This window comes from Homalodisca vitripennis, chromosome 3 (genome assembly GCF_021130785.1).
Source record: "Homalodisca vitripennis isolate AUS2020 chromosome 3, UT_GWSS_2.1, whole genome shotgun sequence".
NCBI lineage: Eukaryota > Metazoa > Arthropoda > Insecta > Hemiptera > Cicadellidae > Homalodisca > Homalodisca vitripennis.
Genome location: NC_060209.1, coordinates 179750603 through 179765263, shown reverse-complemented (window position 1 = coordinate 179765263; position 14661 = coordinate 179750603). Strand labels below are relative to the sequence as shown.

General features: G+C 36.6%; 1 protein-coding gene across 4 annotated transcripts in view; it reads right to left on the bottom strand.

The window, feature by feature from the left end:
* Window positions 1-14661, bottom strand: part of LOC124357824 (multidrug resistance protein homolog 49) — a 73048-nt gene that overhangs the window by 27523 nt on the left and 30864 nt on the right. For 3 of the 4 annotated variants that reach the window (XM_046809886.1, XM_046809883.1, XM_046809884.1), the window contains 7 exons: window positions 11823-11923; window positions 10807-10978; window positions 8630-8754; window positions 4396-4585; window positions 1186-1407; window positions 971-1096; window positions 288-488 (listed from right to left, as the gene is read on the bottom strand). In XM_046809886.1, coding sequence (XP_046665842.1) covers window positions 288-488; window positions 971-1096; window positions 1186-1407; window positions 4396-4585; window positions 8630-8754; window positions 10807-10978; window positions 11823-11923 — 1137 coding nt within the window. Of the gene's footprint in view, window positions 1-287; window positions 489-970; window positions 1097-1185; window positions 1408-4395; window positions 4586-8629; window positions 8755-9563; window positions 9907-10806; window positions 10979-11822; window positions 11924-14661 lie in introns of those variants that run through there. The other variant, XM_046809887.1, reaches the window with a different exon arrangement.

The following is a 14661-nucleotide window of genomic DNA, read 5'->3' as shown; positions in this document are numbered from 1 at the left end:
CGCAGGTCGCAGAAGATGTAGTCCGCAATCTTCAGGTTGAATGATACCTGCTCCAAGATCCACCAGACCACTATGTTAAGATGGGCAGATATCTAGAGCATACTCACCATCGGCAACTTGTTGATGAAGTCATGAGCATTGGCGTCGCGTGCTGCCTGTTCCATCTCTGCCCTGGTCACTCGCAGGTCGCAGAAGATGTTCTCCGCTATCGTCATGTTGAACGATACCTGCTCCAAGATCCACCAGACAACTATGTTAAGATGGCCAGATATCTAGAGCATACTCACCATCGGCAACTTGTTGATGAAGTCATGGGCATTGGCGTCGCGTGCTGCCTGTTCCATCTCTGCCCTGGTCACTCGCAGGTCGCAGCAGATGTTCTCCGCTATCGTCATGTTGAATAGTACCGGCTCCTGACCCACCAGTCCTATCTGGCTTCTCACCCACCGGAGGTCCAGGTTCTTAAGGTCCACTCCGTTCAGTGTCACCTACCAATCATGAAGTCATTGGTTTAAGCATTAAAAGAGGAATTTAGACTAAATGTAAAAACTAAACATTCTACGTATTACCTTTGCCAACACTATAACAAAATAATTCCTAGATATTTTCAGTATTGTTCTTTTTAGACATTATAAGTTTTTCATCTCAGTGAAGGCAGTGAAAGATATAATGTTGTGCTGTTTGATTTGTGGTTTTAAAACCCTGTAGTTTCATACTTCACTCTATACGTGTTCTTATTTTCATCTTTTGTTACAAATATCTTTAATTCATTTTATTACAAAAGCCGGCATGACATTTACTTATTTTACTCGTTATTCGTAAGGAAGGGGGCTATGTTACCTTGTATAGATAGGAAGACATACAATTATCAGAATGTGATGGAAAATGCACAAAGAAAAGTTATGTCATAAAATTGTTGCAAAGACAACAACTGACAAAAAGAATTTAAAAACTCTTAACCTTCACTTACAGAACCGCTGTCTGGATCATAAAAGCGCTCCAGCAGTTGTATGGTGGTAGACTTCCCACTTCCAGAGCCCCCGACTAGCGCGACACTCTCTCCCGCTTTCACCTTGAAGCTGATACCCTTCAGTATCTGCAACAGTGATGCGTTAGAAGTATTCAGAACTAATGGCTGAGACCAAAGGCTACAATAGAACTTCAATGTGTTTATTTAGATGATACCTTGACGTCAGGCCTGGCTGGGTACGTGAAGTGGACATCTCTGAACTCAATGTCTCCGAGCTTGGAGTCGAGCTGTAAGCCTCCAGTGTTGATTTCTATGATAGGCCTCCTGCTCAGAACCGTCGTGACACTCTTGTAGGCACCTCTCGCCTTGGCGAATGCTTCCAAGTGTGGTGCGCAGAGACCCAAGTGTGTAGCTCCTGATACAACTCCGAATAAAATCTGTAAATGCGTCAGTTACATTCGAAAAATTAATAAGGCCGTTCAATTACAAAACTATATCCGTTGGAGTCTTTTACATTGTGCCTTCACATTTACCCAGGTATTTTAAAGTCATTTCAAACATGTTATTCATACTTATGGCGTTTCTAAATTGTCGTCCATGACCCAGGGACAGATGGTCCAAAAGATCTGGGCGCGTAGGCCGGCCGGCTGCCTGATGGCAGGGGAAGGAGATGAGCGTCTTTTCCAAGAACTTTGGGCTTTCTCTTAGAGCCCGTCCTTCGGTATTTCTCGTGACCTAAGAGGCAAGAGCTGGTATATTTACTGATCTATTCAGTTGTCTTGTGGTTATATTAAAATAAAAGGTGTTCCGATTGTTCAGTTCTTTTAAATCGATCACAGAATCAAAGCGTACGTGAGATCAATGTTTTGTGGATGGCTAGTACAGCCTCGGCCGCGCGCTCAGATCCCTTGGGCCATCTATACAGTAGCCTGTTCTATTTTAACGATGTAAAATAAAGTATAGTCGAATAGATATAACTTCCGTATCGGCGTGCTGGGGCGTTCTGACGTTGGAGTGAGAGGGAGAACTGCCTGGTTGGCTACCTGACCAATAGGAGCGAGGAGCGTCTGACGCGGTTTGCCATAGCAACAGGCACTGTTGCCACATCGCCCGCGGCGACCGCTTCTCTGCGCAGTCCTCAAGTGCTACACTAGAGTGACTACTTCGAGTTTACTGCTAAATTTGTTGTCTGTGTTCGGTGTTTTTGCTGTTCGTTGCGAATATCAGGGTGTGAATGTGTGTGTTTTATATACTGTACGTTGTACATTAACTATCACCGTAATGGAAAGAAGAGGAGGACCAGTGCTAATAAAAGAGGCCGCCCTCGCGTTCGCCCAGTGAGACCATCACCATACACCAAAATCGGCCAGGGCTCTGCTTTGCGCAGTCAGTCACGAGAACTTGTGGTTAAAGTCCGGAATTTTTTTCAGCAAGAAAAGGATAACGGGGCTATTTTAATACCAGTAGAGAAAGTGGTAGAAAGATCCGCAGCTGCGCTAGGCATAAACAAAAGCACCGTAGTTGCAATTTGCAAGGAGAAAGAACGTTTAAATGGGGTTGGTAATACGACCTTACAGACTCCTGGGAAAAAAGGAGGAAACAGAAAACCGTTACTGCCTTAGATGGTTTCCAACAGGACGCTATTCGCCGTCATGTATATGGTTGTATTATGAGAAAAGAACATCCTACTGTAAAAAAAACTGTTAGTTTCATTAAGGGACGCAAATTTGTTTAGAGGCAGCATTTTTTCTCTCAAGAGTGTTTTAGTTACTTTGGGGTTTCAATACAAAAAGTTGAATAGGAGGAGAATTTTATTAGAGAGAAATGACATTGTTGCTTGGCGTTGCCGATTTCTGCGGGAGGTGAAAGACTTAAATTTTGATAACATAGTGTGGTTAGACGAAACATGGGTAAATACCGGCCACACTGTCTCTCGAGGATGGACTGATGACACGCCTGAAGGAACATTAGCCGCTCCTATTGGCAAAGGTGGTAGGCTGATTTTACTGCACGCTGGTACATCTGGAGGGTTTGTTCCTAATTGTTGCTTGTTATTTGCTTCAAAGCAAACCACAGACTACCATGAAGAAATGAACCATGACACTTTTTTCAAAATGGTTCACAGAATCACTTCTACCTAACCTTTCTACTCCATCGGTTATTGTTATCGACAACGCCCCATACCACTCCAAGATTTTAGATAAGGCCCCAACGCAAGGTAACACAAAAAGCGGAAATTCAGGCATGGCTTCGCGAGCATAACATACAATTTGCAGAATATTTTACAAAAGCCGAGTTGTTAGAAATATGTGAAATGAATAAACCACCGGTCCCCAAGTATTATAGATGAGATGGCCAAAGCTCAAGGACATAAAATTGTCAGACTCCCACCTTACCATTGCCATTTCAATGCAATAGAGATGGTTTGGGCACAAGTTAAGGTACACGTTGCCCGGAACAATAAATCATTTAACATGACTGAAGTTAGGAGGTTAACCGAAGAAGGACTTCAAAAAGTTACAACCGTAGAATGGACGGATATCGTAAAGCACACAAAAAAATCTATTTTAGAAGCGTGGGCACAAGAAGGTCTCATTGAAACAGCAGTAGAGGAAATGATAATTCACGTGAATGGAGATGACAGTGACAGTGAAACTAGTGACCTTGAAGATTTTGCTGACGAATATAGAGTGCAAACTGACCAAGGAACACAGGAAATATACGTCAACAGAACGTATGCTGACGAAGCAGATGATGACGATGATGATTTGGATGGAATAAATCCACTGCTTATAGAAGCGTTATCTACTGTAGACAGTGGTCTTCATCACCAAGCGCTCTCTATGCCCCGTATTCGTTGATGATTGCTGCAGTTGGTTAATTCTCGAAAATCTGTTTGCTACCGACATCATGCCCGCTGTTTGATAAGTATATAAAAAGTCTTTAAAATATAATATAGATAAATATGCAAATATTTAAAAAGGTACTAATAGTTGAACGGACTGAAATTACTGCCTCGACCATCAGCGCGGGCTAAGATACTTAAGTGTTGCTACGAACGAAAATGAACCATCGAGATAGTATCTTCCAGTAAAGTTTAAAATTTCTAGAGACTAAATTTCTCTTTTGAAAAATAAAAACAAGTAATATGAATTCGGTGTGAGTGAAATAACGAAAAAGGCATAGATTGCTTGTTATGAGTGAACATTGTATGCTGTATGATGTTGACCTGCCGCAGCGTGATAAGCCTTATTTTTATGTTATTTATGTTCATTTACATGTAATCTTTAGAACCTTTGTTATTAATAGATTCCAAGTTAAATCTCACAATCTATATTGGTTATAAAATTGATCATAATGGCGGAGACGTTCTGTAAAAGAACCAGTTGGAGGATAATTTCATACTAATGTTAGTAAGAACTTACAATAAGGAGCACTCCAGGGGTGTAGACGGAGTCCGGGCGGTCCCTGTCAGCCAGGATCAGAGGAGTGCCGTACCAGAATGCCAGAGAGTAGGCGAAGAACACCAACATCCAAGAGATGCCGCCGCCGAGCCCCAAGTACAGTCCACTCCGGATTCCTACTTTCTTGGCCGGAGATAATTTCTGTTTGTATCTGAAACAATAACAAACCAATACAACGGTGTATCGAAGAACGCGATAAAATATTTTGTTCGCCTCACCAGCCACTAGAGCAAAGTAGCCTCATCACAAGTGTTACTATGTCACATGATACAATGGCATACGATTTTACTGTTTGCTACTAGAGCGCAACTATGGTAGGAAGAGTTGATTCAATGTGAATGTTAAGTTAAGCTCCAGTTCACCTTCCTTTTAGTGCAGGGCACAGTGAGGCAAACCCCCGGTTTTGCTGGCAGAAACAAAAACATGAAACAAAAAATATCTAATTGAAATATGGTAGTTTTTCATCATCCCCACTACCCATAGTATGCATTCCATAGCAAGATAGGCCGTTGAACCCCACCAAACCTTCGGCACAAAATCCTTTAATATCGCTTTAGCGTGTCTTGAGTACTGAGAGTGAGTTCACTTTTATTTTCTGTTTGTTTTAAGTTGGCCTGTTATCTTAAAAGTTGCGTAAAATAATTTTAAAGCATGGATCCGTCACCTTCAGTTAATTTAAAAATATGAATTAATGCTTGATTTAAAAAAAAAAATTGTACATATATCTTTGATGTGTGAAAACAGAACTTCGTACAAAAGTAAACATTTTTTATGTTTGTTTAGATTAAGCAAAGGTTATTAATAGTAAGCTTCCCTATGTGTTCCAGCTTACCTTTTGGTAAATTTATGTAGTATGAATTATTTATATTGTGTGTAAAGTTTAATTGGTTGCGCATACGTACGCCTTGAAAATAAAAATAAAATACATAATACTATAAAATCACTATTTTTAAACATAACTTATTAAAGGCTTATTTAAAATCTTGATTAATTATTTTGCAATATTTTAGGGTTATTTACAGATTATCTAATGAGTCACTAAGCTTAAAAGTCTTCTATATGCCTCTGCTACAAAATTAATACATTGTTACAAGATTAAAGTCAAATGAACTTTTGTTTGGAAAAATTAACTTGTATTCATTGGTGAGGCAATCAAGGCATTATAAGGTTGAAGACCAATTTTATTATTTAAAATCACACCACGAAAGACATCAATTGTTTCACTGAGGAACAAAGAACGTTATCCAATCAAATGTTTCATTTTAAATCTTATTTTAAAGAAAAGTGGATACAGTGTGAAGGAAAGGCAGATAGGTTTATTATGAAAAATAAAGATTGGCTAGAATATCGCGTATATAAATAATGAATATCGCGTTTCAAAGTTATGAAGCGTGAAGTCAGGCTGGTACTCTACCAGGACGCCCTAAACTATAAGAGTAATACATATAAAATAAGTTCTGATCGAACAAAACGCGCAAAGATTTATAGCAATTGAGACAACAGTATTCGCTATCAGAATTAACGCTTGCGGCGCAGATGAATTTACGAGCCTCTGGCCATTCAGTGACATCAAAGTTAGTCGAGGACATCACAAATAGGCCTGAATTAGCGACGGGTTGTAACAGATGTTATAATGAAATACGCCACAAGAAAGATGACTGTAGAAGATGCTTTGTTAACATCTGAATTGTAACAACAAAAAGAACTGTAAGTTCGTGATTAGTTAATTCTTTGCGTCCGATTCCAGACGCTGCACTAAAAGGAAGATGAACTGAGGTCAAACTTTACATTAAAATATTCAGTTTGTTTATTCCGAGGTTTCATCTTTCCTATCATTGTTAAACATAAGACAAATGTAAAATGTTATGATTTTAATTTTAACCATTTACCAAAAATTCTATTCAGTTCCTCTTTGGACCAAGAGAACTCTGACACAAAAAATGTGGTTCTGTCTCTTTAGGCCAAATTTGCTTTTAAAATGTTAAGCACTTATTAAGTTTATTTACGAACTGTAATAACTCCACAATCTAGTTTTGATAATAATGGCCCCACTGACATAAAAATGTTTCATCTATAAAATCTATTCCATGTTGTATCAGTCAATTGTATCATAAAATAGATTTCCATCGATTATTTCCTCATTAGTTAAGAAATAGAATTTAATTAACTAAACCATGTCATTTGCACTCGAACAATACATTCTGCTAAAGCCATGAGCATTAGTTTTATGTTTGACCTCATAAGCCAGCGCTAATAACTTCAAACTAATTGGACTAATTATACAGTTCCATTACAGGCATACCTTATGTACTGCGTTAACGCAAACAGGGCAACAACCCATAAATGTATTAGATTTCACAGCTTGATGCAGAGATAAAGTGGGATCAGTTGTCACTGGCTAATTTAGATATTTTGTAAACAAAAAGTAGAAACAATGTTGCTAGTACAAATTGTTTATGCTCAACTTTTTGGAGGTTAATAATTATAACAACTTTACGTTTAGTCTCTTATTTGGTGTAATTTTAAGATAACTATAAAAACCCCACGCATTTTACTGTATGTTTAATTTTACAGTATGCAATTTCTATTTATTTAAACATCAACAAATCATTTTCTAGTTATTAAAATGCTTGTCAGTTTCTCATTAATTTATTACATATTAGGTATAACATATTTATTTTTAAGGGGCTAGTAATTATTTAAAAACATTTTAAACGTACATTATTATGAAACCAGTGAAGGTTCTTTTTTATATTGTTATTAGTTAGTTTGTTTATAATAAGGTAATATTCATGTCCAATCTAAAAACTATTACCACTTTAGAGTTATAATCTTCAAAACTAAACAGATCAACATGTGTATGCTGAACAAAACTAGATTTTGTCAAAAAAATTACCCAAACATTAACCTATATAGTCTTTGAACGAACTTTGCTTCCGCATTCTTCTAGTACCCTAAATAAACATTACAATTCATTAATCATTGTAATGCTTGAAGTGGTAAAATGCTCGTCCGGCAAATAAGAGACCCGGGTTCGAGCCCCGGCGGAGCAAGTACCTTTAGTGATTCAATTTTCATTGAAAATTAGATCAAGCTATTGCCCCTTATACAAATTTAATAAATGTTAGAAGTCATTTGACAGATATTTGGACTCCCGATCATATGTCAGTTTGCTTATTTAACACATATTTGATGGAAACTGTCAAATGCAAAATAATTGAATCGTAACCAGTGGGGCTATATGGTGAAGTGGTAAAATGCTCCCCTGGCAAATGAGGGATCCAGATTCGAATCTCGGCAGAGCGTGTACTTTTTGAGATTAAATTTTTATTGAAAATTAAATCAATTACAAAATTAATAAATGTTAAAAGTAGTTTGACTGGTACCTGTCTTCCGATCATATGCTAGTTTGCTTGTTTTATGCACATATGTGACAGAAACGGTCAAATACAAAATAATTGAATCGTAACCAGTGGGGCTATATGGTGAAGTGGTAAAATTCTCCCCTGGCAAATAAGGGAACCAGGTTCGAATCTCGGCAGAGCGTTTACTTTTTGAGATTAAATGTTTATTTAAAATTAAATCAATTACAAAATTAATAAATGTTAAAAGTATTTTGTATGGTGCCTGTCTTCCGATCATATGTTAGTTTGCTTGTTTTATGCACATACTCGTATGTGACAGAAACGGTCAAATACAAAATAATTGAATCGTAACCAGTGGGGCTATATGGTGAAGTGGTAAAATGCTCCCCTGGCAAATAAGGGAACCAGGTTCGAATCTCGGCAGAGCGTTTACTTTTTGAGATTAAATGTTTATTTAAAATTAAATCAATTACAAAATTAATAAATGTTAAAAGTATTTTGTATGGTACCTGTCTTCCGATCATATGTTAGTTTGCTTGTTTTATGCACATACTCGTATGTGACAGAAACGGTCAAATACAAAATAATTGAACCGAAAAAAGTGGGAGCTCTATGGTTTAGTGGTAACATACTTGCTGTAGAGACCCGTCGGAGCAAGTATTTTTTGCAATTAAATGTTTATTGAAAAATAAAACAGTTTATAGCCATTTATACACATTTAATAAATGCATTAATCATCAATACTAGTTTTCCCTCATCATATATCACTTTCTTACGGAAACAAAAAAATTATTGTTCTCCAATATTTAGCAGAAAAAAATAGCACAAACCTGTCAACTTCCTTCTCTTCTCCACCAAAAGCCATAACAGTTCGGATGTTGGAGAGCACCTCCTCCACCACAGCGCCTGCGTCACCGTAGCTCTCTGTCTCTTTTGTCGTCAGCAGTGTTTGCACCTTTAAGAAGGACATTTGGCTACAGATAAACTTGCAATACTAAATATTCATGCTAAGATATTAATCAAATTCACTGTACTATACCATTTAATAAACCTCTGTACTGCTTCTTTGTCTTAAATTTAAAAATCTGAAACAGTTCTTTTTAGAACAGTTCAACCATAAGACGTAATCCTTAAATAAAGCATTATAAAGACTTCCTATCGTTATTTGTCATATTATTTATATTTCCAGTATCATATTGCATTATTTACATAGTTCTTATTTTTTATTCCTTTATATTGTCAAATATTTATTTATTTGTAATATCATAATTTTGTATACAGTGTGTCTTAAAAGTGCACACCCCCCCCCCCCATTTAATAATTTTATTGTGAATATAAATGGAGTGACTTACTTTGGGGTATGTTTATAAGACCAACTAAGGAGTTTTTTGACGTATAAAAATTTCTTTCCCCCTAAAATGGTGTATTTTTCGGGTAAGTAAAAATGTTTAAATAGTAACCCCTAGTAAGTGACCCTAGTAAGGGGCTTCGGTTAGACGAAACAAAACCCATTAAATGCCATGTTACATTGATTTTTGTTGTTTCTTATAATAACTTGTTTTATGATTTGTTGTCGTTTTAATGTAACCAGTGAGTGAATGTTTTATCTGCCTTAAAATAACTACACCCGTAGAACATGGACACGATGGCAGACGCCACGAATGTTGTCACGAGATACGTGAAGATGCCCACCTTCTCTCCTATCCCTTCTTGTATCTTGTCGAGGCTACTGCAATGTTAAAATACTTAAGTGTACATACTCACCCTGGCGACAAGCACGGTGACTATGACAAACACAGGACATATGGCGGTCATGACGAGAGTAAGCTCCCACCCGTAGAACATGGATACGATGACCGACGCCACGAATGTTGTCACGAGATACGTGAACATGCCCACCTTCTCTCCTATCCCTTCTTGTATTTTGTCGAGGCTACTGCAATGTTACAATACTGAAGTGTACATACTCGTCCTGGCGACAAGCACGGTGACTATGACAAACACAGGACATATGGCGGTCATGACGAGAGTAAGCTCCCACCCGTAGAACATGGACACGATGACAGACGCCACGAATGTTGTCACGAGATACGTGAAGATGCCCACCTTCTCTATTATCCCTTCTTGTATCTTTGTCAAGTCTACTGCAATGTTACAATACTTAAGTGTACATACTCACCCTGGCGACAAGCACGATGACTATGACAAACACTGGACATATGGCGGTCATGACGAGAGTAAGCTCCCACCCGTAGAACATGGACACGATGACAGACGCCACGAATGTTGTCACGAGATACGTGAAGATGCCCACCTTCTCTCCTATCCCTTCTTGTATCTTGTCAAGTCTACTGCAATGTTACAATACTGAAGTGTACATACTCACCCTGGCGACAAGCACGGTGACTATGACAAACACAGGACATATAGCGGTCATGACGAGAGTAAGCTCCCACCCGTAGAACATGGATACGATGACAGATGCCACGAATGTTGTCACGAGATACGTGAAGATGCCCACCTCCTCTCCTATCCCTTCTTGTATTTTGTCAAGTCTACTGCAATGTTACAATACTGAAGTGTACATACTCACCCTGGCGACAAGCACGGTGACTATGACAAACACAGGACATATAGCGGTCATGACGAGAGTAAGCTCCCACCCGTAGAACATGGATACGATGACAGATGCCACGAATGTTGTCACGAGATACGTGAAGATGCCCACCTTCTCTCCTATCCCTTCTTGTATCTTGTCAAGTCTACTGCAATGTTACAATACTGAAGTGTACATACTCACCCTGGCGACAAGCACGGTGACTATGACAAACACAGGACATATAGCGGTCATGACGAGAGTAAGCTCCCACCCGTAGAACATGGATACGATGACAGATGCCACGAATGTTGTCACGAGATACGTGAAGATGCCCACCTTCTCTCCTATCCCTTCTTGTATCTTGTCAAGTCTACTGCAATGTTACAATACTGAAGTGTACATACTCACCCTGGCGACAAGCACGGTGACTATGACAAACACAGGACATATGGCGGTCATGACGAGAGTAAGCTCCCACCCGTAGAACATGGACACGATGACCGACGCCACGAATGTTGTCACGAGATACGTGAACATGCCCACCTTCTCTCCTATCCCTTCTTGTATTTTGTCGAGGCTACTGCAATGTTACAATACTCAAATTAATAAAGGCATAAAATTAAAATTATTATGCTCATGGCAAATTAACTTGTTGATAAAAAATATTGCATTAAATTATAAAATATAGTTCTTTTGTATATTTTTCCACTAGGATTGAGAACACTTGTTGAGGTCCATTTATAACATATGAAGTAAAATTACATAATTTAATTTTCTTATATAGTAAATTAAATACTATTGCTTCATTATATACAGGGTATTCATTTGAAACCTTCAAACTCGTTTTAAAAGACTTATAGCCCAAGTATCACAATTCTGAAAACTGGAGTGTATAGTACTAATCGGTGGAACTAAAAGAAACAAATATTTTTAAAATGGGTGCTCACCTCTATACGTTTTGAGTGCTTGACCAGTTTAAAGTACTTATTTTTGAAAGAAATTGAGCTTGAAGTGAGATAAAAACTTTCGTAATTTAGCAAACAAATCACCTTTTCTTTAAAATAACTCAAAAACTACTAATGATACGCAAAGTTATGTAGAGTACAAAATTGTAGGTTTTTCTTTTGTGAAAATTTTAATGTTTTATTTTTTTACAGGGTAAAAATTGAGTAAGATATGGCTGTTTAAAGCTAAAAGTAACCCAACCAAAAACTTATCACACAATCTTAAGTAAGAAGTTTTAGCATGAATGTTTTCTCTTCTAATGCTGAAAACCAACTATACTGTATAATATGCTGTGTAATTACTAGAAGCTTATATCCATCTGATAATGCTGCTTATACCCATCGTTACGAACGGTACCTGGTGTACCATAAAATGAAACTAAACCTGTAATAAATATAAGATTTAAATTGAGCACTTACTCGGTGAATTTGGATGCGAAGGCACCAGTGTTCTGGGTGTCGTGCCAGGAGATATCCTGGCTCAGCACAGCTTTCAAGAAATGCCTCCGTATTCTTCCCACCTTACAAAATATATTTCGACATAAATAAAGGAGCAGTTTAATCCTTGTAATTGTGAGCCTTGGTTGCCCTTTGGCTCGATAGCATCTGAAATCTTCCAGGATGGGCTCTGCGATAGTCTTGATTAAGAATACGCTGCAAGTTGAAATAGCTCCATTTAACGAACTTTTACATTATGTCAAAAACACAAACTATTTTAATTAAATGAAGTGAGAACTTTCACTTATAAACAAATGCTCTCTCATGACAAATATTTACATTGATTTAATTTTCAAAACTAGACATTTTTGTACGACCGATTTAAATATTAAGTTTTGGGGTCGCAGTGTGTTTACTATAAATATATTTGAAGCAATACGCCATAATGAGTTGTAGATAACACGGTAAAAATTGCCTAAAAAAGAAAGGTTTGTCATTTCGAAGTTAAGTCATATTCGTAAAAGATTCCATATTTTAAACTATAAAACTATTTTTTTATCAATGAGACAGGTACAAGGTCAATGAGCATGTTTTAGTTTATTAATTTCCAGGCATGGATTAAAACCACGTTTTCTGTTTTCGGCGTTCATTTGTGAAATTTCTTAGTGAAAAAATAAATAATTATGAGAATTATATCTTTCCTTCTCAGTGTATAACGATAATCTAAACATTTTGCAACAATTCAATGCCAAATTTATCTTTTTACTATAATTTAGATTAATTTAAGATTTTAATTTAATATTCTGTTTACACTATTTTTCTGGTAACGAATTTCTAAATTTGCTTGACTTGAAGCTCTTGCTATTGCTATCCACACACATACCCTCCCCGACCCTGAAGAAAGATGATAAACTACATCAGTGCAATTTAATTTACTTTCTCTTTCCAATATATATAACCAAACCAGCAGTTACCCGCGGTTTCGCACGCAATTTTCTGTTGAAAAATTGGACAATATATCTATGTATTCTTTTTCTATGACATAATAAACAGTCTAGAGATAATTGATAGTCACTCAAAGCTATTCCAATCTCCTGATCCAATTTAGATTTAAGTTTAAAGAACAGAGGTTTGGAATCCTGAAGTCGTAAAGTGAAACAGTTTTTATAAGATTAGTATTTTCCTTACGCATTCCATGATAATTTATTGAAGTTCTTCGATGGCTTCAGTAACAATAAGAGTTAGCCTTTTTATCCCAATGACGAAAGTGTATCGTGCAAAAGTTGCTGCGGTCAATATGGGTCAGTTCTGGTCGTTTAAATTCACTCACGGTCTAATCTATTTACAGTTCCACAATTGATTTAGTGCTGTTGCACTAACCAAAACAATGGTCTCATATGTTGGTTTCGGAATCTAACTTAGGTTAAATTTTGATAATTAAGTGATTCTGATATTTTTACCGATCACTAAATATGTATTAGGGGTATATGCTTCAAGTATTAGGGCAATATTATCTCCATTTGCTTTTCAATAACTACAGTAAAAAGGCCATAAACAATGTTAAAGTAACTAACCAGATTAGATTACGTTATGTGCAAACATTCACAGCTTTATACAATAATGTGGTTGTTATAACAGCGTATAAATAGCATTTATATTGTATTAGATGGATTATTGATCATTGGTGCAATCTAAATTTAAAATTAAATAACTCCGTATTTGCAATCTGCATTACACTACTGATTAAGCACTTTACAATAATTCAATATTTACTAAAATTTAAATGTAAACACATGTTTCTGCCTCTTTGATGAACTTCAGCTGAAAGTGTTAACAGCTGCTAAGTATCAGTTCAATTTATATTACGTGTCGTAGCACAATCTGCCGGATACAATGTAAAACACTCCTATATCATAACATTCGAATGTAAACAAACTAATTTTTAAATTTGAATTAGACTTTATTTAGTGAAATGATGGGTGGTAAAAAGCACTCTAAGTGTTAATTCAGACAAAAAGCTATACCTGTTCCAAATTTCAGCACAATCCGTATAGCAGTTTCAGCGTGATTCGAGGACAAACCTCCAAATATCTAAACATACAAACATCCAAATATCCAAACATTCAAACTTTCGCATTTATAATATTAGTGGGATCCATAATTTGTTATCTAACCCTAACAGTAACCTCATTCTATCACACCACCTAAAATAAAATCTAACAAGTTAAGTAAGTATAATGGATACCAGCTATAAGTAGAAAAAGATGTAATGTGCACTTTAAAAGGATTAGGTTTACTATTAGCATACGAGTTTTATTGCACCAAATGTATTCACTGCATAAATGTAGTTTATCATACAAATACATTACAGGGAACATATATAGGTCAAGGTTACACGCTTCGTTGACGAGGCCGCTGTTTATTGTGTTTATGTGCCTCTTTGCCATGTTTCTCGTAAGGTTGATATAGGAGGATAATTTTTACTCGCATAACTAATTAAAATACGACAGGTAATCAGCATTAAAAAAAGTGAAATGAAAATTGCAAAATAAGGTTAATGAATACAAAATCAACGCTGTCCACCAATCAATCAATGATATCTTTATTCAATTTATAAATTTTGTATAATTAATAGTGTCAAAGTGTAGTAACACAAACTTTCAAACTAATATGATCTAAGTGATTTAAGGTTCCTTGATGCTGGTCAGCTCATGGAATTCTTTAAATCAGTAAAGAGCATGATCTGTCAAAAGTCTTTTAACTTGTATATAAATTTATTGTTGTCATCTATATAATAATTAAAATTTGGAATTTCAATATA